Raw genomic sequence first — 26,389 nt, forward strand, 5'->3', positions numbered from 1 at the left:
GCGGTTTGTTTTGGTTGACGGATACGGAACGGATATGACGTCACGGTACTCAGACTAAAAGCGGTAACTTCCTTCCACCTCCGCATAGACTCAAATGAAGCAAATGTATTGATTCTGGCATTAAAAAACACCCCTAGTTATCAATAGCACCTTTAAAAAGCAACAATTGAATAAAGATGTAGCATCTTGATATAAACCTCAAGTTGAATTGGATGTAAAAGAAACACTACGATAAGAGAAGTGTCATTGCTATCCAGACTATTGTCAGTGTTACCCTCGAAAATCAACAAAAAGCAGAGACCTTGTTGTACACCAGCCTTTTCTATTAGCACCATCTTTGAAGGAGAGGCTTCTTCGAAGTGAGACAGCCAAAACACCTTTCTGCCTCCTTGTTAGCTCACTAATGGAAGCTCAAACACAATGGCCGGTGGGCCGACGGCCAGCTGCCGGCGCTCGGTGCCAGCTGCTGGTGCAAAGTGTTGCCTGGACAATAAACTCAGATCCAGCAGGCTGCGGCATCGCTAACCACGGTGATAAAGAGTCACCCACCAAGATAATAGGGTGCAATGACTCACTTTGTTTTATTTTGTTAGCAGCTAGTTAGCGAGTAAGTGCACATTTGTCACCATACAAGTTAAAGTTTAAAGTCTCTCTCTCTCTCTCTGCATGTGTAACTAGCAGATAGTTGTTCACTCCAGCTCCAGTATCTTTCTGTCAGTGCAGCTGCAGCATCTCCTCCCTCAGCCCCAGCATCAATAGCTGTGTGACCAGCTTGTGATGTGTGTTTCTCCTGCGACATCACAGTCACAGCCCTTACATACGCTCCGCTGTCTCTCTGAAGTGTAAAGGTGGGGGGGGGTTTCAGTGCTTTCTGCACTGATTCCAGGCCATCAATGTCTTTCCATGTGGGAACTAATAATTTTGTCAGTGGACAACAAGAGCTGTGCAGACCTTCTGTTCAAGCCGTCTTTTCACCATCTTCGGCCAGGAGTGCCACCTTGCAGGTCACTCTGACCGTTTGTTGTTGGGGCTGGTCGAGCTCTTCTTTAGCTGCTGCCAAGGCTCGACACATAAAAAGAGGCACAGCTCTTTCTTTTGCACGGCCCCAGCTAGTCCCTCTTCTCTCTTTTCTCTGTTCCACCTCAGTTTTAAAGATAATATGATTTAAAGAGGACTTATAATGCTTATTTTCAGGTGCATACTTGTATTTGGGGTTTCTACTAGAACATGTTTACATGCTTTAATGTTCAAATAATGCTTTAATTTTGTCATCCCGGCTGTGCTGCAGCACCTCTTTTCACCCTCTGTCTGAAACACATTGGTCAACCAAACCAAACTCTTTGGACTCTGCTCCAGCTCCTTTCTAACTAGCTTTGTTTGAGAGCGTGCCAAACTAGCCGCTAGACAGGTATTATGCAAATGTGTTACTTGGTGACATCACCACGTTACAAAAAGAAAAGGCGGGACTTCAGGCAGTTCAGGAGCAGTGTTTCTGTGGGGGAGAGTAACTCCCTTTGGTGTGGAAAGGGAAAAAGTACAAAAGCGTAATAGGTCCTCTTTAATCAAATGTTAAAAAGAAAACTTAAAATAATGGTGTGTCATGAATTATATATTTTTTATAAGCCAGTTAATCTAGGTGAGCATGATAGTTCAATCTCGACTTTGGAAGCAGCAGTTAACAAAACAGTCACCACTCATGTTCCTTTTACTCACTTTCATTTGTAGATGAAGTTTACCGGTACAGAAACACACAATAAATCCTGGTGACATGAGTCTAATCGTAGTCTACAGTACCTGTTGTGCACTGTATTGTCCTCTTTATCTTCTCAGTCTTTCAATATGTGATCCTTTCAGCCTGTAAAGACTAAAAAGATCGATGTATGTTGGTGGAAATAGTCGTTATGTATGAGGAGTCTAGTCTCAAGGTCTGTTTCCAACTTCAAATCACTTAACCCTGGACAGCTCTTTATTGAGTCCTACTTGGATCTAGCTGGTATAAATGCACTTTTAAGTAACTCTCCCTACCCCACACTGATGTTAGAAAAAACAAATGTGCTCTTTGTAAAGCTCTGTAGTTCAAATAATTAGTTATTTTGATAACCATTATGAATTTTTTATGGCTTCTGGGAGGAAAAGAAAGTTACCAAACCAACGCGTTCTGACTGGCTGTGATGAAACTGTCCTCTCGTTGTTGTTGCTCCTAGCTCTCTGGCCCTCTGCCTAATCACAGTGTGATTATAGTATAGTGTGTGTGTGTGTGTGTGTGCGGGTGTGTGTGAGAGAGAGAGAGAGAGAGAGAGGGGGGAGAGAGAGGAAAAGAGAGTGTGTTGTGGCTCACTGGATGATTGAGAGTAGCAATTAGAGACTTAATTATTGGCTATCACAAACATACACACACACACACACACCACATACACAAACACTGATGCAGATTTGCACACATTCATACAACTATGCACACACACACACACACACACACACACACACACGAAGCAAGAAAATACTGTACACACTTCCTCTGTGTGTGTGTGCCCGTGTTTACTAGATACCATAATATGATTCCATCCACGTTTTAAGTGTTTAATTGGCTTTTAAATCCCACTATGTAATTATATGGCTGTAACACACACACACACACACACACACACACACTCACAGACACTAACACGCACACATGTACACGTACGAATGCAGCGTGCGCACACATGCAGTACAGCTGTTCATTAGCATGATGGCTTTAGTTTGGTCTTGGCTCTAATCACATCATGTTTACATTTCAAATGATGGGAAATTCTGCATCGCCGCAAACACACACACACACACACACACACAAAATCCCACCCACACACACACACACACACACACACACTTTCAAGTTTCATCTTGCTTTAATCATATCACGTTTACATTTCAAATGAAAGAGGAACACATCGTCACTGCACACACACAAACCGCTTGCTGCATACACACGGTTACACACCTCCTTACATGCCTCTGTTTTGCTCTTGCACAGACGGACACACACACACACACACACACACACACACACACACACACACTCGCACACACACACTCCTCATTAAGTTCCAGCAGTTTTATTTAAATGAGCCTTGGAGTGTTTTAGTGCAGTTTCGTCATTGATTGGTTTGAGATTTCACTGCTTTTAATTTGATAAAGGCAGGGCAAACATGAAGTCTGCCAAAATCACTGGCCTTGAATGGTGTTAAAACAGTTTATGTAAGTGTGTGTGTGTGTGTGTGTGTGTGTGTGTGTCTGTCTGACTCTCAGCGTGTGTCAGTGTTTAAATGAGTCTAGATCAAACGGTGTGATTTTGTCTTTCTTTCTGTTTGAGCCATAAAGCTCAGACATGACAGCAGAGGCGACAGACAGAATATCCATCAGGGCTGTAGGTCTGTTTACTGTTAGTATATCTTTGTACGACATTAACACATCTCTACTTACTGTGTATTACTGCAATCCATTGTTCCCAATGTTTAAATATCTGTTTTTTAGCCGTTGCCGTGGGATACGATATAAACTGTGTCAGTGAAACAGCAGCACAATCAATATTTTTACACAACATTCATAATATGATATAGATTTTCATCTATTTTAGGTTAGAAAGGGCCTTTATTCTTGTTATATTAACAATGACTGAAATAATTATATATCATTTAAAAGGAGTTGCTTTTAATGACAAACCCACGGAAAATTATCACCCAACTCTGCAGCTCTACGCAGCTTTTTAGCCTCTTTTAGCTCATCGTTTTAGTCTTTGTTTTTGTCCTGGAAGTTCACTAACATGTAAACCATAACAGCTTTATAAGGTGATAATGTGTCGCAGCTGTGTGTCTCTCAGCTTGTTTTGAGGTTCCTCTGCCCCCTAGTGGCCAAAAATTGAACGTCAACGCAGCATTAATTAGAGTAAACGGGGCCACTAAAATAAAAATAAAATTATAACATATAAAGACACTTGAAGGCATTTATACTTTTCCTTATAAACCAAATAAAGTTTCACTGATATTTTTCCAGAGATGCTGGAACTGAAGCTGGAATACTTCTTTCGGTGCTTGTATGAATGCAACAACACGAACTGAGTCCATCTGTAGCATCCTCACAGCAGTCTTTCTGTGCGTCTGTGTGTCCAGACCTCCAGTCGAAGGCTGCCGACTTGAACCAGACTCTCTCGCGGAGAGATGGAACTCCAGACAAAAGCCTGAAAGAGATGAAGGAGGAGATCCAGGCCATGCTAGCCGAGATGAGAAAACGACAGCTGGGAGGGAACAGGATCATCGCCGAGGAAGAGATGGAGTATGGACACACATGAACACACACATACACACATGCACACACAGGTCATGTATCTTTCTCCCACACACGAGAAAAAGACAGATTTTGAGAAAACTTTGCAAACAGACCCGTTTTTGTCTCCGAGTGTGCCCCCACATTTCTGAGCATGATGAGCTCACCGTAGGTGTAAATTTCTTCAGGAACAGACTGAAAATATGCCAAGAATAGTTTTGAGACTTACAACTAAGAACTAACTGAGCATTTTGCTATTGAGCATTTTCTTTGGTGTGAATGTTTGGTGGTTTTTAGAGTTTTCTTTGTCTTAAGAGTTGTTTCTGTGTTTCCTTTTTTAAGTCTTGTTAACTGATTTGACCAGAACTCTCATTGTTGTTGCATGAAACCACACTTTTTTTTTCCACCTACCTGTTGTGTTGTTTTGTTTTGTGTTTTTTCTATTTAATTCTTTTGTTTCCACTCGTGCCCTTATGCTAATACATTCACCTTGTGTGTCCTAGATTGCCTTCGTCCCTGCTGGGATTCAATCCCACTTTTCCATCTTCTTGCTTCTTGTTCTGCGGGGTGTTTCCCCACTACACTTTTTCTTTTGCTGAACTTGCACAATGCGATAGATAGAGAGAGAAAGAAGAGAAGTGGAATTTGCATGAAATTAATCTAAATAAATCAATATGGAAAAAAATCGCACCTGCATGCTATAGAAATTTAAACTGTATTTTGAGCATGCAGCATTTTTACACTAGCAAAATGACAAACTTAAAGGTGCGGTGTGTAGGATTTGGCGGTGGTGAGGTTGCAGATTGCAACCAGCTGAAAATTCTCCCATGTGCCAAGCATGTAAAAGAAATACGGTGGCCGACGCAAAAACATGAAAGCGCAAATGTTTGGTTTGTTCGTTCTGGGCTACTGTAGAAACATGGCAGCCGGCTCCTTGAAGAGGACCCGCTCCCTTATGTAGATATAAAGGGCTCACTCAAAGCTAACGAAAACACAACAATTCTTATTTTCAGGTGATTATACACTAAAGAAAACATACTTATTAATATTATATTCTTTTCTGCCAATAAATCCCCCTAAATGCTACACACCGGTCCTTTAATCGAATCAAAGTGAGGAAAGCAAGCAAAGGAGTAAAGTCAAGAGGGTGCACATAGAAGGCTCTTCTCATTGTTTATCTTCATCTCATCTGATCATTCCATTTCACAAATATATTAACAACGACATGGCCACACAGTCCCTTTAAGAAAACCTAAAAATGGCAGCATGTTCACTGTATTAATACAATGTGCTTTTCATAACATTTTTCAATGCATGTCACACATTTTTATATATATATACAGTATATATATATACAGTATACATATATATATATATACTCCAGATATAGTGTGTTTGACATTTTTTCAAACACTAATCTTATGTGGGTACAGAGTCCATTTTCCACTCTCGCAAACTTAATGTTTTTGCGATCACCATTCCAAACAAAACAGCCATTTTTTCATACTTATTGGCAAGAGATAAGGAGCTTGTTATTTTTAGATATTTGGATGCATTTTTCCTTGCGTTCCATGCAACCAATGGCTTCTTTTAATTTATTTACATTATGAAAAATAGGCAACAGAAACTTGAGTTGTGTAATATTTCAATGTAAACATCACCCCTGCATGATTTTTTTGTCAGGTACATTATCATTACTTTTTGAAGCTGTTTAAGTGCAGAATTATTTGAAAAGTATGCACTGTGTTACCTCATATTGATAATGTAACTTTGACAAAAACAATGAAGACTTGATGTTTACTGTGTTTGAAGTTTCAAGACTCTGAAACTTGTTTCAATTAGAGTCTAATTGATTTTCACATCATGCAGAAATGAATGGAGCTCAGTGGATGCCTCGAGTGGTAGAAAAAAAAGCATTAACAACACAGCATTGTTTGCAAAATGGTTAGCTGTGATGTACATGATTAGTAGTACAGTAAAGGGGTTAAATCATTTTCTTTTTCTTTCGTTCGATTTCTCTCCTTGTTGTTGACACAGGAGACATCGGGAGTAAACTCCTTCCATTGAGCAGATATTAGATAGCTCCATATCCTGAAGCCACGACTTTCTGCTGATGTTTTAACAAAGTGTTTCTCACTGTTGTCGCTCTCGCTTTCTCTCTCTCTCTCTCTCAAGGCACTTGATGGAATTAGCAATCTACTTTCTTCATCCCTCCTTTCTCCCCTTCTTTCTGTCCGTCTCTTTCAGCAGTAAATGTTGATGAGGTCGATGAGTTAATTAAAAGCACTGTATCGCCGTAGGGGCAGAAACAGAGAGAGGCATACAAAGAGCATGTAGTAAGAGGGGAAGTCACAGAGGGAGAGGAGAACAACTGACAAATGGACAGAGAGTTGTAGTGAGAATAAGAGAGACAAAGAGAAATTGCCACTGCATGAACAGCTCATATTTTTCCATATTACATATATTTTCAGTATGCCGTGCTGCTGAAAAGTTTGTGTACATGCTGCAAATTTATCCTTTCATTAATGTTACATATTGTAATGTTGTAATAGTCAGTGGGATAACAGTTAAACACCCTCCCATTAGTTTGTACATAGTTATATTCTGTTTTCTTCGTGCTATTCCCCACAGGGTTCATTAAAGTTTCATCAAACCCAGTCATTACCTTCCATGTATCCCCAAAACTGTGTGAAATTGTCCTCTGAGTGATGTCAACTGGAGGACACTCGAACCTTGTTGTCTTAATTAATGCTGAAGGTGAAAAATAAGGCTCATTAAGGGACGCTGGTAAACATATGGTTATTAAACTGTTTTAAATACTTCCAAAGTGAGAAGGCTTTCTAAAAAATGCATGTCAAAGCAAAGTATAATTAGGAAAATTGGAATGAACTAAAGGCTGCATTGGAAACCTTGATGGGCTGATCATTTGAAGCAAAGTCTGGAAGATAGTTCAGACAATCAACTACATTCACATGGCATGCTTTTTTCACTGAAACATACTGTATATCTAATGCACCACTTTCATAATGGCAGTGTACTAAAGGCCCGTTAACCATTATACTAGCAAATAACTAGTTTGTACGACATGTCATCCAACCATATTTGAAGGTGATATGAAAAGCCTGTCCTCACAGACGGAGGCGAGATGTAATAATCGTTTAAATATTGGGAAAACAGTGCACATTTTCAGAATTTTTGCACTCAGTTGTTCACAAATTGACAAAAATAGTTGTGTAAATACCGAAAAAAAGTGGGTTCAAACCCTGAAAACTTTCTCAACTCCACACACCTGGGCAATCACTGCATGAGGGTGGTGTGAATGTTGGATCAGCAGTTTCGGACAGAAAATGTACGCAACAAAATGGGTCGTCAACATTGAGGAAACCAGCCAGAGTGAGCTAGATTTTGAAAGTATCTAACCGAAAAACCCAGCTCAGTGTTGCCAACTCTTTCCCAATGAAACTAGCTGGCAGCCCAAGCTCCAAAAGTCTATAAATCTAGCGAGAAAGTCGCCAAGTCTGCAGCACTGACAGTCCATCGCTTCAGGTCTCCCTCCAAAGCCACTCCCCCACAATCATCATAATGAATGTAAACAACGAACACAACGTGCCTGCTGCCACACCTTTCACCTGAAAGAAAGCTATCGTCCCCTAAAAGGAAAATTATTATCGTCACTCCCAGCTGTGCTCGACTCTGTGTTTTATTTGTTGGGCGTGACGGGGTCAGAGCCTAGATGCCAGATATCAACGCTATAAATATTCACATAATGATTCATTCCATGTGAGTTGGCTGAGTTGACTATAGTGAGTTATAAAACTGAGTTTCTCCACAAAGAATCACACAAAAGCACCACTTTAAATCTTGTGTTTACCCAAGATGTGCTCATACATTTCTTGGAAAGAACTCAATTTTAGTCAAATTAGACCAAAATGACAGATTAGTCGACAGCCCTACTGTGAATAATTGATGAAATGCCCCTTTAACAAAGCCTGATGACTGGGAAGTTCCTTTTTGTCGCGTCTGTACTCTCTGAATACTTGAATTGTCAGCTCTGAGTATCTGTTGCATTAAACTGAATGGATATAATGCAAAGTTATGCCTTAGAATATCTTTATCAGATACACACACTCACTGATAAGGCCCATTTTATCTGCTGCTCTCATTGATATGGTATGCTATGCTGTCGTATACATTAGCACATGTTGCTTCAGCCGTCCACCCAGTCGCATACAAACACACACACACGTTAATGTGACGATATTTGAAATGTTTTACACTGCCACAATTTAATCCAACTTAGCCTGAGGGATCAATAGAAGAAAATCTGCAATTTCATTCCGGCATTTCAACGCTCAGTCATATGGAGTGATTATTGTCTCCACACTAGCAGAGGCTCTGTCACGCATCACAATAACTCTCCTCTCCTCTGTGAGTTGTTGCATTCACATAACTTATTCTGCTGTTCCACTTTTGTAAGCCGTGAATAACACTGTGTCAAATGACCAAAATATAAATGTAAATATTCTAATCGCTTCCCTCCCTCCTCCTTCCAGCCTGGCCGAGGAGTTGTATCAGAAAGTGAAGAGATTATTTGGTGACCCCCACCAGGCCACAGAAGACCTGAAAGCAGAGGTAATTATAACTTCTAATCTTCACTCTTTAGATCTTCCATGTCCCTAAATTAATGACATGAACTTAATGCTTCCCCTTCTGCTTCCCTAGATAAAAGAGAAGCTCTCGGACCATGAGGTGAAGCTCCAGGAGGCCCAGGATCTACTGCACTCTGCCCAGGGAAAGACGAGGCAGGCTGGCTCACTGGCTGATCAAAACCAAGCTAACCTCACCGCCCTGGAGGTACAGATACACGGCTACACACAAGTTTTAAATATACAAACACAGACAGAAAGCAATGTGCTTGAATGCTAAATTACTTCTATACTCATGGTAACTGTTTTGTCAATCATGTGTAGTCTAATTAACTACTATTCAAATGATTTACTAATTCAATTCTGTCATTTCTTTTACTGTGGCAAGTAAAGGATAAATAGGTAAAAGTTATTGTGCTAAAGAAAGACCGGAACATTGATGGTCAACACTATTGGGTTACTCTGATGTATGACCAGCATCTTACTTGTTTTTTAGAGAGAAACGAGACCTAAAAATGAATTACCAGGTTTTGAACAAAAGGCTATATCTATACTCTGCATTGTTATATTAATATACTCCATGTGAATTGACTGACTTATAACAATGGTTGAGTTTTGGACTATTTGGGGAGTATTGAGCTCATTTTACATGTGATTTTACACATAAAGGACCAGACATGCCAAACCAACATTAAAGAACTAGTGGCAAACTGTTGCGTCGCCTCACGTCGCTTTTGTCTCGCCCAAAAAGTTGCACTTGAACACATCGCAAAGACTACAACTGACAGCCAACTATCATGTACGTTCTGCGCCTGCGTGAGATGAAATAACTCTCCACACCAGCAGGCGGCGGTAGTCTGTATTCGTCATTCGAAAAGGGAAACAGGAAGACCGAGGATTGCAGATATACAAGCCGTTGTTATGATTCGTACGTGAAACAAAGCGGCGTTGCCGACCATTTTCTCACCATTCTCACTCACAACTTGCCTTCATTCGAGACGGCCGTGTCGTTGTGAAAATATCCGTGTGTTGGAATGATCAGATGAGATGAAGAGGAAAAATGAGAAGAGCCTTCTGTGTGTTTCCTCTTGACTTCACTCGTTGGCTTGTTTCCTCATTTCCGTTTCTCTTCCCGTGTTCGGATTCACAGCCAATCAGCCGATTTAACACGCTGAATCAGCTGAAAATCCGCAGACAAGGGCCGACTAGTGCCAACGGTGCGAGACACACTGCAGAAACTAGGGGTCACAGACGCTCACCGACGGCCCAACATGTCAGGACCTTAAGAGTATCTAAACTTTTGGTGTTGGTCTCCTTAAATTAAATACTCCTAAAGAATCCTAAAGAGCTGAGCATCTAACCATCTAGTCCTCTCACTACTTTAAGCCTTTTGCTGATGATTCATCATCAGGGAGAGCTCACAGGCAGCACAGATTCCTACCAGAGCAAAACAACAAGCATTTATCGGGGAGATTATTCTACATGTCCTAGAGGAAGCGTTCTGCAGTGATCTCACACACATACAGTACTCTCACTATCTCTCTCTTTCTTTATATATGTCTTTGTCTCTCCCTGACCCTGCAGTCTTTTCCTCCATGAAGAGTGGAATATGCACACTACTATACACTGGGGCTGTATTAAGTTCACACTGTTTAATCAAATCATCAATTGTGTGTCCCGCGTGTCCTCTAACTGCTTTTGTTATTTTCAATAACTGGAAATCCTTTTTTTCGCATAAAGACGTTATTGGAACTAGTCTGTAGAGAAAATAACAATTTCCTGAGTGATTGCTTTAACACTTTAACATCCACACAGACTCTTCCATACAGTACAACTGGTTTGCAGTGTTCATTACGGATTAAAAACTTCATGAATTGAGGCTGTGCAAAAATGCAGTCAGGCTTATCCTGAGGCAGTTTTTACATTTTGTTTTTATTGTGATAAAAATATATTTATTTACTAAAATTACTCAAGGTTTGGTATGACCACACAGACCAATATTTTCAGTAGAAGAGAAGCTTTGTCAGTTTAAATAAGTAATTTTCCAGCTTCTAAAGTGTTTTGGTTTTTCTCCTTTTCTTTGTCTCATGTCATAATAAATTGAAGATCTTAAGTTTTGGGATTGTTGATCAGACAACACAAGCAATGTGATGACATCACCTGGAGCTTTAGGACATTATAACGAGAGTTTTTCACTATTACTTGACATTTTATAAACCAAACGACGAATTGATGAATGAAAATAATCGTTAGTTGCAGCCCTAATGTTCATACGTTAACGCATCAGAATCTAGTGCAGCTGTTGATCCTGGTTTGTGTTTTGCAGAGGAAGCGCTCTGCAGTGAGCGGGGTGAGACAGGACGCACAGGAGGTCCTCGGAGAAGGAGAACGTCTCCTGGATGAAGCAAACCAGCTTTCTGACAACATCAACAAGGAGATAGAGGTACTGAAGTCAACCTAGTGGAAACCTGTAGAACCCCTCTAACTCTTTTAAACCAGAGTCTATGTTTTGACTTTGTCTCTTTGTTCTTTTCTTTCTTCAATTCAAATCATTTTAATGGCACGAAATGCGTAATTACTACCTAAAATAATTAGCCATGGTGGACATGGCGATATGGCAGCAGTAAATACAAACACCGATTTGAATGAGTCAGTCATTAAGCAAAGTGAGCAGAGCCTCTGTTTCCTGTCTGTAGGACTTGGAGGAGATGGGAAGAGAGCTGAGTCCTCTTCATGACCAGCTGGACAATAAAGTCGGTCACCTCACCGACGGTTTGAGTGGCGGCAGCCTGGCCAATCACGTGCACGATGCAGAGGAGCACGCCAAGCAGCTGAACGAATCTGCTGCCATTTTGGACGGGTAAATATAAACACATTACCACACTCATGTATATGTTCACACCTAGGTAAAGCATACGGCGTCTAGATAGGGCTGAAACTAGTAGATGATTAATCAAGTGGATTATCGATTTAAAGGCTATTAATCCATGATAATTTTGATAATCAATTGATCATATTTATTATTTATCAAGTAATAATTAATAATAATATTTCCCTCATAATTTAGTGTTATTTTCTTTTTAATTTATTAGGGACACAGTTAATGTATGTATTTTGTATATACCCTTTAACACCTTATTTTGGAAAAACGGACATTGTCACACACGTATCCCTCCACTAACGGCAAGTCCATCGCTTGCTCTCCCATCAGCTCGATCTGGGCTGTTTGAAAGCATTACCTTAAATGTCAGTAGGACTATATAGTCACTATATATGGATGATCACAGAGATGCGAGTGACGGCTGGCTTGACCGCAGTGTGATGAGGTTGATCCAACCTCGCAAAAGTGAAGCGATGTGGTTTCTTGACAGTTTTTTGATCTCAGAAAATATCCAAGCTTTTTTCTCAGAAATTTACGACTTCAATCTTGAAAGTTTTTTCTATGAATATTACACCCCTCCCCAGGCTCGCTCATTTTGTTTTAACCTACAACGGCTCTAAAATACTGTCACAGGCTATAGTTTCTCAACTGAGAAGATTTGCTTTTTCTCCTCTTTCATATCCGTGTACTTGATTAGCTTTGGTATTTTGGACCATTGATCAGAAAACACATAATTCACTTATTCCTGTAACTTTGCAATGGGCTTTTTGTCGATTGATTAATGAGACAAAAATAGTCACAATTTAAAGACAAGCATTCAGCAATAAAAGTAATAGTTATTGCCTCCCTAGAAGCAAAACTAGCGTACTGTATTTGTGGTAGAGGTTTCACTGCAGAACTATTTTTAGAAAAGTACAAATCACCTTGACGATCTCTGAGTTCAACAACACATATGAGGTAATGATGGTAAATGGTGTGTCCCGGGAGTGTTCTGCATTCGGGGTTTCATTACTTAACCAAATGTGTGTATAGCACATCAAAATGGAAATAACAAACTGACATCCATCTCTCTCTCTTTTGTCCTCTCTCTCTCCTCGCAGTATTTTGGCTGAAGCTAAAAATCTCTCCTTCAACGCAACAGCTGCCTTCAAGGCCTACAGCAACATTAAAGCAAATGTGGATGCAGCGGAGAAAGAGGCGAAGGCAGCCAAACAGAGGGCGAGTGAAGCACTGGCGCTGGTAAGTGGACACGTATACCAACACAAACACATGCACACACCTATTGTCTAAACTCAAAGCATCAATTTCTTACTTCTATTCAGAACATCTGTTTCAGGGTTTATCCTCTAGAACCCGAGAGTCCGGTACCTCTGATTCTGAGGATTACAATGATACCTTTTTCAGCCCTCTGGGCCTTTGCATTCTGCATTTATCTGTATAGCAAAGATCACTTTGGTCACATATGAGCCAGCCTTATACGAACATCCAGAGCCGGGTTCTGCCCGTTAAAGGGGAGTTTTTTCTTGCCACTAAAAAAGCATCTTGAGATAACTGTTACAATTTGACACTATATACATAAATAGATTGAATTGAATATGAATATTGATCAGTATTCATTGTGTTTATAACTATTTCAATGTTTTGGGGATATTTATGTTATTTGTAAGATGGCTATATGGGAAATAAATCGGGTTTTTTTAAGTAAAACTCCCACCAAACAGCCAATATATAACCAATAAACATGACCAAAACATTGGAGAGTATCTTGGAGAGTGTTGAATTGTATCATAAGTGTTATATTTTAGTGTATTTTCATCGAATTTATAGTTACAGTTGTAGTCAAAGAGTAATTGAATACATTCAGTTGCATCATTGTCTATGGGGTCTTTGTTATAATGGTGATATTGCCTTTGAAATTGAATGAATTTTTTTCCTTTATTGCATCTTCATTGTAACCTTCAAGTTAAAATAGTTTAGTTTACTTACAATTTATTCATATTTCTTAGCTTCTTACCTTTCAAAAGAGACCATATATATGCTTTTAAGCCTTATGGTTGAGGAGCTAGTCCTGATTCATTTTGGGTAGTTAGTTTAGGCGTTAGTTTAGGTTAATGAAGTATCCCATTATTTATATTATGTAATGTTTTCCCTCTTCATGGTTTCCAATACTTTCTTTATTGTACGGTTGTAAACAGCAAATATTCACGACCAACTGTACTGTACTGTCGATGTGTATATATGCTAAATGTAATCCACCTCTTATTCAGGCACTGTATACTGTAAATACCACGTACAGGCGTTCTAGCTATCCAGACCATGAAAGTGTACTCTCAGCACAAGAGCTGGTGGTGTGTGTGTGTGTGTGTGTGTGTGTGTTTGTGTGTGTCTTGCATGCAGTAACAGTAATGTAAGCTCGGGCTCCATTAGTCATGGCTGAGAGATCAAAGCGCTTCTCTGTCCCTCTTCTTCCTCCTTTTTTCCCCTCCTCTCCTTCTTTCATTATCATGACCACACACACCTGAAATCTCCCGTTTCCTTCCTCTGTCCTTCTTTTATTTCTTAATTTATTCATTTTTTTCTGCTTCCCTTCTTTTCCCCTGCTCTTGTTCTTGTTTCAAACAGTTTTTTTTATTCATTCTCCATTTGTTTGCTTTCGTCTTCCTCGTCTTTGATTTTCTTTCCCCCCCCCTTTTATTCTATAATAGTTTATTTCCCTTCTCTTTTCTTTTTTTAGTTTTTTTGGTCCTGTGTGCCAACATTTCACCCTTTTCTTTTCAACTCATCCTGCTCGTTTGCATTTTTCACCTCTGTCTTTTTTCTTTTTTTGTTCTGTTATTCCCTTTGGCAAGAAAGAGGTAAATGGCAGAAATAGAAAGGGCTTAAAAAAGAGGCAAAGAAACAAAGAAAGAGGGGGTTGAAGGTGGAAAATGAATGTGAGGAGAAGTTAAGTCCGCTGAAAGCATTTCTTAGAATATCATTTAGCAATGCAAAGTAGTGTTGCTTTGATCTAACAGAAAGGTAGTATGCAGATTACTGCACCTTTTTATGTGTGACAAAACATATTTTTTAATGCATGTGTGGGATCTACATTATTCTGGAAGCATTTTTTAGTGAAGATATGTTAAGTTACAGATTTTGTACTGTTGCTCTCTCCGTGTGTGTGTGTGTGTGTGTTTGTGTGCGTGTGTGTTTGTGTGTGTGTGTGTGTGTGTGTAGGCTTTAGATCCAGAGGTCCCAGTAAAGGAAGCAGCTCAAGGTGCCCTTCAGAAGAGCCACAGACTGCTAAACCAAGCTAAACAACTTCAAAATGATGTGAAAGGTAACCAATGAGTGTGTGTGTATTCAATATATTGTATGTGACGGACAGTATAACAGGGTTGCAAACAACTCGCTTTTCGGCAAATGCCGCTTTTTCACGTCAGTTTGGGTGACTTGTTTGAATCGTCCAGATCCGAAGAGGGTTTTTTTGTGTTAAAAATGACATGGTGTGTGTGTTTGAGAGAGACAGAGAGAAGGGAGGAGAAGATGGACTATTGCACGCAATGCTTCTGTAAGTTATTAATGACTTACGCCTACTCGGAATCCTGCTTTGTCACTTTTTGACCCGCCCAACTGAACCCGCGATATTTTCTAGTAAGCTCACCCCGAACCTGTCCGCTGAATGTGTGTGAGCGCGCTCAGCTGAGAGGTGGTGTCCCCAACGTTTATAGGCTTAATGAGTGAACGGATGTATGAACTATCTTTACATTGCACTTTCAGAAGTTGAGTTGATTTAGTCAATTCATTCACGTTTTGTTTAATTTAGAGTTATTTTTGGCAAATGTTTATTTTATAAATAATTTAAAACCAATTCATAGGATAGATAACACAAAACATATTCCCTCTTAAAATAACCTTGTTTATTTCCATTGCATTTATGTCTCTAGTAAAACAATACATTAACCATCATTGTGGCATGATGGCATAAACCCAATAAATAAATAAATATAATAGCTAAGGTCTAATGATTATTCATTACAAAAATCCTGATTCCTGATTCCAGTCAGAAATAGGCGTAGTTTTAAGTATTAATAACTATTTACAAAGTGTGTGGGCTAAAATGAACAATAAGCCTAATTCTCCTTTATAATAATTCACTACAGTTTACAATCAGGCAGGCAAGCTCATTCAAATATGCAATAAGTAAGATCAGTGTATATGGTGGAATAGTGGCCTTGGTATGTGCCAGAGGAACCAAATTTTGACTTTTACGGCCAAATTTGTTCATTCTTTTTCCTGTTTACTCCAGATACTTGTGGAATTTCCAGTTTATTTGAGCATATAACACAGGCCTTTGTCTCAAGGGTATATGATATTACGCTGTCACTTCAGGTAGCGCTCTCTTTTTTCACTATACATGTGTTTGCATCCCTGGTATAAGCAGTAAAAGGGGATAGGTAGGCTACTAATTGTTGTTTAAGGAGCTGTAGTCTATAAATTGAGATAGATTTAAGTGCTATCAATGTCACTCTTTGTGTGCATCTCTATGACTTACTGTCAGTCACTCTTCCCATTAGGGAGGTGAGGGATGTGTTTTTATTAATAGGCAGCCTTGGCTTCGAATCAAACCATCATCATCATCATCATTGTTTTTGTTTGTGTGTGTAGAGAATGCCGATGGTGTGGCCGGGCTGAAGGGCAGAGTTAAAGCAGCGAGAGACAAAACCAAAGACCTGCTGAAAGCTGTCAACGGAACCATGGCAACGCTCAACGCTATCCCCAATGGTATGTCTGCACAAATACACAGTGTGGATGAGAGTGAGCGCGCGTGGGAGTGAGATAAAGAGAGAGCGGATCAATATCACTGCGCCGATAGAGGTCAGTTGCTCTGGTAAACTCGACTTGACACATGTCAGTACTCTCAGACACACAGAAATGCACTGCAGTGATAGCGAGGCCGTTGAACCACAGTGATGCACATGGCTGCGTTTGGATCAACACACAGAAAAGTGTTAAATGCAGCTACTACAACGTGTAAAATGGCATGACCCAGAGGTTAACACTGCTTATTTAATTCCAATTCAAATCCCTGTGAGTGAGTAAACACAATAGCGTTACATGTCACGGTCAGATTGTGCTGGAGAATGAATGTTTTCAGTCTGATTTTCACCCGACCTGCTCACAATATCACATGTTTGGTTAGGGCTGATGTTCAGTAATGTTTGTCCACTGATGTGATGGGTTTACAGTTTCAATCATAAACACTTTGATCCTCTAACACGCTGATCTGCATCAAACAAAGATTGGTTTTCATCGCTGGAAATCTACAGGATAAAGAGTAGGGACGTCACTAGAACCGATATTTCGGTACGAACTCGGTACCAAAATTCTAATAATGTCACGGTACTCGTTTTCTTCGGTACTGGAGATGCGATTCTTCCGGATCTAATGGGGGCAGTATACGCAACAAGTGTTCTCATCTGCCGTGAAATGAAGGAAGAAGAAGAACGCCGTAACAGCACGGAAAAAAACAACAACACGAGACGTGAAAGATGACATCTGCTGCAGCACTACCTCCGCCTCAACTCGTTGAGAAACCAAATAGCAAGAGTCGGGTATGGAAGTGCTTTGCGTTCGAGGCGGATTTCCAAGGAGTAATAATAGATTTGTGTGCCACTGTTCTGTTTTGCAATGTTAATAGACGTTTCTTTTTATTTTATTACTTAAAGGCTACATGCCTCTGTTTTTTGTAATGTTCAAATGTTTAATAAAGGAGTGTGTGTTGAATTACATGGGATTATTGTTTTTTTTGTTTTTTTACCGTGTTATCAAATTGGTATCGAGAATCGTGTGAATTCACTTGTACTGGCATCCACTACTAGATTTCTGGTACCGTGACATCCCTAATAAAGAGGATGTAGGGTACGCACATCCAAACAACTTCAACAGGTGCTGGATCAAAAAAGAGAGTCAATCAGAAGATCCTCTCACTGGATTCAGCACCTGTTGAAATAAAAATAAAAAATTAAGCTCCATCATATTCATCATTTTGACTGTACAATATATATCATTAAAAACATCACAAAAACCCATCTATTGCTCCAAACTTATTAATGCTATGCCACTGATAAATGTGTATAATTTGTAAAGCTTTTGTGTTTCTGTTTTTTTTACATTCTTTGACAGACACAGCGGCTAAGCTGGCAGCCACAAAGGTCGTAGCAGCAGACGCTAACGCCACGGCCATCGACGTCCTGGAGCGCCTCGGGGATCTGAACCTGCGACTCCATGTCCTACAGAGGAACTACAGCGATCTGGAGGACACGGTCAACACAGCCAATCAGATGATCCAGGACCCGGAGAAAAACAGTAAAGTTCTTCACTATTGGCTAGTCACATAGTAACATAGTCTAGTAACAGTAGGAATAACTAAAAACAGCAGGGGAATCTGGTATTCTGGATATTACAGTCAACTTTTCGGGGGCTCATTTAGCATTGATTAAGACTTCCTATTTGATTTGCTAATTAGATATTTACCATTAGGGAAAAGTCTAAAGAACTAAGAACTATTACTCTGAAAAATGTTTTGCTATTGAACTGCTTTTGTGTGACAACACTGGTTTATTTCCTGTTTATACTTTACTTACTTAGCCCTAGTCCACATGTACACAGATATTTTTATAAAATGCGTTCTTCCTGTTTCGGTCTAAAAAAAAAAATCCTGTACACACAAGCACGGTTTAAATAATATCTCCGTCCAGATGTAAATGCAAAAACGCAAATGAAGCGCTGTCAAGGCCAATGGGAAGGTTGGGCCACACACACACGTAGTAGCAGTGACCTCCGTTACTCATTCTGACGCCTCTGTTACTCAATATAGTGGAAGAGTAACTGTATATTTATGGTAAATGGACTTGCTTTTATATAGTGCTTTTCTAGTCTTCCAACCACTCAAAGCGCTTTACACTACATGTCAGCATTCACCCATTCACACACACATTCATACACTGATGGCAGAGGCTGCTAAGGTGCCAACTTTGCCCATTAAGATCTAATCTTAATTCTCATTCACACAGCGATGGCTATTCCTTCGGGAGCAATTTGGGGTTAAGTGTCTTGCTCAAGGACACATCGACATGTGACTCGGAGCAGCCGGGGATCGAACCGCCGACCTTCCGATTGGTGGACAACCTGCTCTACCCTCTGAGCCACAGCCGCCCTGATTTATGTGTAAACATGTAAAAAATCCCGTTAGTAAGGTTATTTGACTACGTCTGTTGTTCACGGATGTATTTATGCTGCAGTTGCACGACATGTCGCCTCATTAGTGACGCCTCACAAAGGAGATAATGGCGATCGATCTGACGTTACATGTCAAAAACTCTGTTTTCCTTGTCTACATGTCAACACTGAAAACAGAGTTTCTGAAAATCTTCATCCTGGCCGGAGTTTTACAAAAGCTCATCTTTCAGTGATCTAAAACGCCGTTTGGGTCGGACGAAAGGCCAAGAAAAAGCTACTTTTACAAAAATACCTGTGTTACATGTGGACAAGGCCTTCATTTGGTGTTTTACCTCCTAGACATTCTAGTTTCACAAACAAAGTAGTAACAAAATCTTGAAACTCAGTGCCAGTTGAAAGATTTTCTAAACTCTAAACTCTACTTTATCTTAACTGTTGACTTTTAGGAGATATGAAGTTATTGTCTCAGAGCCACATAAACTGGTGAATTCAACCGAAACCTGATATTTGTTCTCTCTGTCTCTCTTTTTTTTTTTCAATCCCCACAGCCATCAGTATGTATATTTCAATTACTTTAGTATAAGCTCTTATTATTATCACAAGTGGTGCACCAATACCATGTTGTAATTACCAAATAATGATGAGAGTAATGTTACCTCCCTGCCAGCACAAATTCCTATATCCGATTTGTTGGCTTTCCCTTTGAAATAATTTGTCGGAACATTTTCAATCACCACTAAAACGCTGCATCATCAACAGCATTGTGTTAATGTGTTTGTGTTTTGGGCCAAATCAATGTCACAATGATCTGATTTCAACAACAGTATTGGAGCACCACCCATTAGTTTTATGACCATCTTTAATAGCTATACAGTAAACAGTAGTTGCTTCTAATAATGCCTCCGTTCAGTTCGGCTCTGCTCGAGCATGACAGCTCTGCACACTGCAAAGCATGGAACTCTCTTTATTATTTCTATCTCTTTTTCTTAATTTCAGTTTCAAGCCTTTACATGATATAATAGTAAATCGTGTAAAAAATGTCCTCTTTGAATGCTGAGCTACACTAATTGTTCGGCTCTCACTGGCTTCTCCATCTTTCTCGCTCTTCCTCCATATTTCTCCTCCTTTGAGTAATATCTGTGATTTCCTCAGCTGCCATCATTTGTCATCCTTTCCTTGCTCTTTCCATGCTGGCGCTCCACGCTATCTCAGCTGTAGTACACTGTAAAGTCTTAATGATAACGACTACAGTACTGTTCTGTATCACTACTGTACTTTCTCTCTCTCCACAGTCCACGCTGCCGGAGCTAAAGTAAAGGATTTAGAGGATGAAGCTGACAGGCTGCTGGAGAAGCTGCAGCCAATTAAAAAGCTGCAGGACAATTTGAGGCGTAACATCTCACAGATCAAGGAACTGATCAACCAGGCCAGGAAACAAGCTAACTCAGTAAGTTGTCAACACACTGACAAGCCCAACTGTCAGCCTGATCATACTTTAAGAGAGTTTATGTGTACAGTATAACGACACAATCATGTCCTCAACAACAGTTTTACAATCATTTACTTTGATTTCAAATGTAATGTATGGAGGACAAAACCTGCCAAAATCCAAAATGAACAAATAAATACACGACTCGATAAATATATAAATAAATAAATGTGTCATTAAATGTACCAAAAATAATATAAAAAAATATATGTGGGCATTAATTAATTGATAAAAAGTGTCAGAAATTGATATTTCTGTATTGATTTGCTTCTTTATTTACCTTTGTATTAATTCCCCTATCTAAATGTATATACTTTTCTATTTAATTTTCCCTTTTATTTTATTTATTTATTTTTTGCATTTATTTAAAATGTATTTTTAAATCTATTTATTCATTATTTAATTGCGTGTATATCTTTATTATTTTGGCAGGTTCCGTCCTCCATAGTAATGGTTATAAATATCTGTAAATTCACTTTGTATTACATTGCATTGTATAATAAAGCTTGTGCTACATTTATTTTTTTGTATTATTTATGCTGCAGTTTTGGTAACATTGCCATGATTTGAAAGGTTTACGTCAAACTTTGAAAGACACCGCAGACAAGTCATCAGCAGAAACCAGAGTAACTTTAACCCAGTTTTGCATTAGTTTTGTTTCACTACTTATAAAAACAAAAACAAAAACTAGAATACAAGACGAACGCTTTGATGCAAAATTCTTTATATGGATGTTTTCTTCATTTCTCTTCTTTTTCTTCCTTATTCCAGATCAAAGTCTCGGTGTCATCAGGTGGCGACTGTCTCCGTAGTTACCGCCCTGATATCCGGAAAGGGAGGTACAACACCATCATCCTCAACGTTAAAACCACCACACCTGATAACCTGCTCTTCTACCTGGGGTCAGCCAAATATGTAAGTATATGGTTTACTTGGTGTATAGCACAAATTAGCACAAAAACACTACAGTAGTAGACACACCATGTCCTTTCGATTGTAGTGTATGCTCATTCTCACTGATGAACCAGAGCAGTCGGGCCTGAATATCGAAACTGTACTGAGTCAGATCAGTCTCATTATTAATGAATGCACACAGAAGGATTCACAAATGTATTTTGTGATTTATATGTAAATGACTCTCCACAAAAATATTTTTCAATGCACCCAGAAAATTGTTGTTGTTGTAAAAAAAATCCACATATATACATATAGTTTCCGTGTTCATCTTGTGCATGACGTAAATCATACCCTTATGGAGACACGCTCATGTGATTGGCTGAAAAAGAGGGAGACATCTGATTGGCTACAGCGAGCGACGTCAGGGAAGTCTAAAAAAAAAACACACACAAATGCAGTGAAGTTCACACATGACACAGGTTCAACAGTTTGTTTATGAATGTAACAACACCCAAATATTTTTTTGATGAAAATTGAAAATACTTTTAAATACCTATATTTTTATTACATTTATTTTAAACAAGAAATATTTGTGTATGCATCAGAAATATATTTGTGAAACTTTTTTTTTTTTATATGTTATATATTTTTTATATTTATATTTTGTGGAGAGAATCATTTATATATAAATCACAAAATACATTTGTGAATCCTTCTATGTGCATTCATTAATATTGAGACTGATCTGACTCCATAAAAATGTTGTCACAAGGCAGGGGACTGTCACGAGTCGGTCCTCACAAATATAGACAACCCCATTACCAAAAACAGTTTTCTTAACCGTGATGTATCATGTATGTACAGTAGAGGCCTGAAGGTATCAATCAGGATTGTATTTGCACCAGAACAATGTATTACTGTATATTAACACTCATTAAGTCTGTTTGGGTAACTAATCCGTCTTTATGGCTCTGAGGAAGAAAACAATGGTCAAACTTTGTCCTTATATGGCTCTGGTATTATTACTAACAAAACAGAAAATACAGTTGACACGTTCACATTTTTTAAATGTTTCATATTAAAGCATTAATCATATTTAATACAGTGTTGAGGGGCTGTATATTGTGTAGCATTTATCATACTTGAAAATGCCTGTGCTCCAAAAGTGTATGTATGAATACACACAGACACACCCACAGACGTACAGTATATACGCACAGAAAGAAGCACACACTTGTTCCTTTCGCTCAGCCACACACACACACACACACACACACACACACACACACACGCACGCATACACTCCCAGAGTGATTTGTTTAATAGGAGAATAATTAATACTTCTTGACACACACTCACTAACACCCCTATAAGCATAGCACGCTGCTGTTTTAAGGTACCACTGATAATCCCTAAGTGTGCATATGTGTGTGCTATTAAGTATAGGTGTGTGAGTGTGTGTTCATGCATATGTGTGTGTGTGTGTGTGTGTGTGTGTTAAGGAGCAACAGCAATTAACAACAAGTTTATGTTGCTATCTGCTTTAGCCTGATTTCCCCTGAGAAATCACTGCTTTGCTTCATCTGACTGGGATGTCTTGAACGCGCATGCACGTGTGTGTGTGTGTGTGTGTGTGTGTGTGTGTGTTAGTGTGTGTGTCTCACTAATATTCTCTAATAGTGAAGAATTCAGTATGAATAGTAATGCTCCGTGTTTGTGTGTGTGTGTGTGTGTGTGTGTGTGCGCGCACCTCTACCATTTCACTAATAGCGTGCGATGCTAGCTGAATAATAACGACGCTGCCCTGTGATCTGTGCTAATGAATAATCGCCATTACCCTGGAGAGACTAGAAAGATAAGTGTGTGTAGTTAGGTGTGTGTTTGTGTGTGTCATTTGTGTCTTCAAATGTGACTCCCTAATAATCTCTAATTGTGCATAATACTATATGAATAATAATGCTGTGTGTGTGTGTGTGTGTGTGTGTGAGAGTGTGTGTGTGTGTACTTCAGAGACAGCATCCAGATGAGAGCATATGCTCAAAATTCTCTTATTAATTTTTTTGGCTCATACATAAGTAATACGATCATTAATCAAAATACAGCAGGATCCTGTGAAAATCCACTTATAGAGACAGATGGAGAAAACTTGAGCCTTTGTACCCTCAGAATAGACCGGAGCTGGGTGCGAAGTCGCTCCACCGTTCACTCATTCTCTATTCCCTACATGATAAATACTCTATAGGGCTCTCTGTAGTAAGCCATAAATTGAGATTTGGGATACTTATTAATCATCATCTTTTCGCATCAGCGCCAACAGTGTTGCATAACTCCTGTGTTCTCTCATCTCTGGAGCAAAAGCAAAGTGTTTCATTACAATTTTCAACAACAAAAACACAACTTTTTATTGTATTATTTGACTTAAATGTTCCCCAGTTCATTCTTTGATTAGCTGGATAAACACTGTATTCACGCCTGCTGGCCAGAGGTGTATCTGATGACCTCTAGGGAGGTCTGATGATCAGTATGCAGATCTTGCCTGGCTTAAAACCTAAACTCGACCTGTTTTATCTGCTGTCTGATTACAGTGCAGTCATTCACAATGCGTGTTCATTATTATTAGAAATGTATTAAATCAGGATAAACCCTTTGAGATGTTTCATCTTGTTCCCAAACAAATGCTCACAAAACAAATGGAAAACAGAACAATACAAGACACAATGTTATATAACACAACAATGACTACGCCTACTACGTTGTAAAAGTGAAAGTGAAACTTAAAAGCAACACGTTCTAACACGTAAAACTGAATGAAATGTCACTTTTTGAACACAAACAAAAAGGCTTCTTTAGGTTTAGGCAACAAAACTACAACTTCTTTAGGTTTACACAAAAAAAACACTTAGTTTAAGTTCAGGGAAAAACATTGTGTTTTATAACTACGAACATTTAAACATTAAAGCATGTAAACATGTTTTAGTAGAAACCCAAAATACAAGTATGCACCTGAAAATGAGCATAATAGGTTTTCTTTAAGTAAGTGAAATGATGACAGAGAACGGACTTTTAAAGGTAACTTATTCTAATCAGATTTGTGTGAGACTGAAGGGCTTGGAGGCAACTAAATTAAACGTGTGGGTTGTGGGAAAATCCACTGCTAACAAAACTACTTTCACCTGCTTATAACTTCCCTGATTTTACACATGTATGATGCAGTGTTTGGGACTTAAAGTCAGGACATTTAATCTGTCTCTTAAAGTGAGAACTTTAAGGCAATGCAACACTATTACCTGGAGTACCTATTTAATACATGTGCAGAAAACCCACCCCAGACATAACAGATATACAGTATGTCTGTATATACCTTGTGATGGCCAATTACATGTTTAACTAAAATAATGTGGTTTAAAATTGGAGCATACATTACACCGAACCTAGATAACACAGCCTGTATTTCTTCTTGCATCTTTATTTCTCTCTCTCTCCTCCTCTCTCCTTCCTTTCTCTCTTCATTCCCTTGTTGACATGATGACTTATCACGAGCAATAAAGTGCACAATGCCATATTTCAAAAAACAGATTATGTGCAGTACATTCAGCATATGTCTTCTTTGTGTCTCAGGTTGATTTCCTTGCCTTAGAGATGCGTAAGGGGAAGGTGAATTTCCTCTGGGACGTGGGTTCAGGTGTGGGGAGGGTCGAATATCCTCATCACACCATTCATGATGGGAACTGGCACAGAATAGAGGCGTCTCGGTAAGAAGTTCGCACACACACACACACATACAGTACATGCTTTGTTTCTCTGACATATACAGTGTTGCTCGTACAAACTGGCTTTTAAAGCCAACGCTGATGTTGGCTACAGCACAAAGAACAGTCTCATCTTACGTTTCACCTTGGAAATGTTGAGGAGCATAATGATGATACACTGCTCATGCACTCACATTATATTCAGACATACATACATATGCATGACATGCACCCACATACTCACAATGTTAGAAAGGAGATCCATTGTAGAGCGGATACATGCACTTACATGCAAATGTATATCACATAATGTATTTCAAGGTCCCACTTTATGATAAACACGAGCAACCTATTAGTAAGATGCAGAGACACAGTATTTATATTATTTATTTCTGTTTAAGTCCAAAACAAAACTCAGTGATTCAAATTAGATTTTTAAAAAGACTTTTGCATTGCAAACTCTCCAAACTTGAAACATTTATTGATATTATTGCTTTTTCTTTATTATTTTGAGCTTTTGAAACAGCTCTTTTGTATTTTCTTCCTAATTTTCTTTTGGCTCTCTATTAGTTGAATGTACATGTATTTCATACCTGAGATGCAAAAAGAAACCTTGAGATACAGTACAATATTGTTAACATGAAGAATTAATATACATTTTATAAATGGGGAAAAAAAGGAAGTTGATTGGACATTAGAGCTGCAACAATAAATCGATTAGTTGTCAACTATTAAATTAATCACCGACTATTTTGATAATCAATATATGATCATTTTTTAAGAAAATAAAAGCAAAATGTTCTGATTCCAGCTTCTTAAATGTGAATATTTTCTTGTTTTTTTACTCCTCTATGACAGTAAACTGAATATTTTTGAGTTGTGGACAAAACAAGAGATTTGAGGACGTCATCTTGGGCTTTGGGAAACGCTGATCGACATTTTTCTGACATTTTTAGACATTTTATAGAGCAACAACTAATCGATAAATCTGGAAAATAATCGACAATGAAAATCGTTATTTGCAGCCCTATTGGACATGTTGCATACTTTTTACTTTGCTAGTGTATCATGTTGTGTCACTGATGTTCAATATCAAATATTTCATAAAAAAGGACTGATATATTCACCTAACCTTCACTGATCTAACCAACAGCAACCGATGGTGTCAGCAAACGTAACCCAACAACCACACAACATCACATCA

At 38.9% G+C, this 26,389-nt stretch overlaps 1 protein-coding gene across 9 annotated transcripts in view; it reads left to right on the forward strand.

Moving 5' to 3' along the window:
• lama2 (laminin, alpha 2) overlaps positions 1-26,389 on the forward strand; it is a 222,887-nt gene that overhangs the window by 162,369 nt on the left and 34,129 nt on the right. For 6 of the 9 annotated variants that reach the window (XM_037750093.1, XM_037750096.1, XM_037750095.1 and 3 more), the window contains 13 exons: positions 4,149-4,311; positions 8,856-8,934; positions 9,025-9,156; positions 11,275-11,391; positions 11,645-11,808; positions 12,930-13,068; positions 15,046-15,148; positions 16,477-16,593; positions 17,995-18,177; positions 19,599-19,604; positions 20,343-20,497; positions 21,311-21,454; positions 25,055-25,188. In XM_037750093.1, the coding sequence (XP_037606021.1) occupies positions 4,149-4,311; positions 8,856-8,934; positions 9,025-9,156; positions 11,275-11,391; positions 11,645-11,808; positions 12,930-13,068; positions 15,046-15,148; positions 16,477-16,593; positions 17,995-18,177; positions 19,599-19,604; positions 20,343-20,497; positions 21,311-21,454; positions 25,055-25,188 (1,636 nt within the window). The remainder of the gene's footprint in view (positions 1-4,148; positions 4,312-8,855; positions 8,935-9,024; positions 9,157-11,274; positions 11,392-11,644; positions 11,809-12,929; positions 13,069-15,045; positions 15,149-16,476; positions 16,594-17,994; positions 18,178-19,598; positions 19,605-20,342; positions 20,498-21,310; positions 21,455-25,054; positions 25,189-26,389) is intronic. The other 3 variants (XM_037750094.1, XM_037750101.1, XM_037750102.1) reach the window with 1 other exon arrangement.

Source organism: Sebastes umbrosus, chromosome 18, assembly GCF_015220745.1.
Source record: "Sebastes umbrosus isolate fSebUmb1 chromosome 18, fSebUmb1.pri, whole genome shotgun sequence".
Classification (NCBI taxonomy): Eukaryota; Metazoa; Chordata; class Actinopteri; order Perciformes; family Sebastidae; genus Sebastes; species Sebastes umbrosus.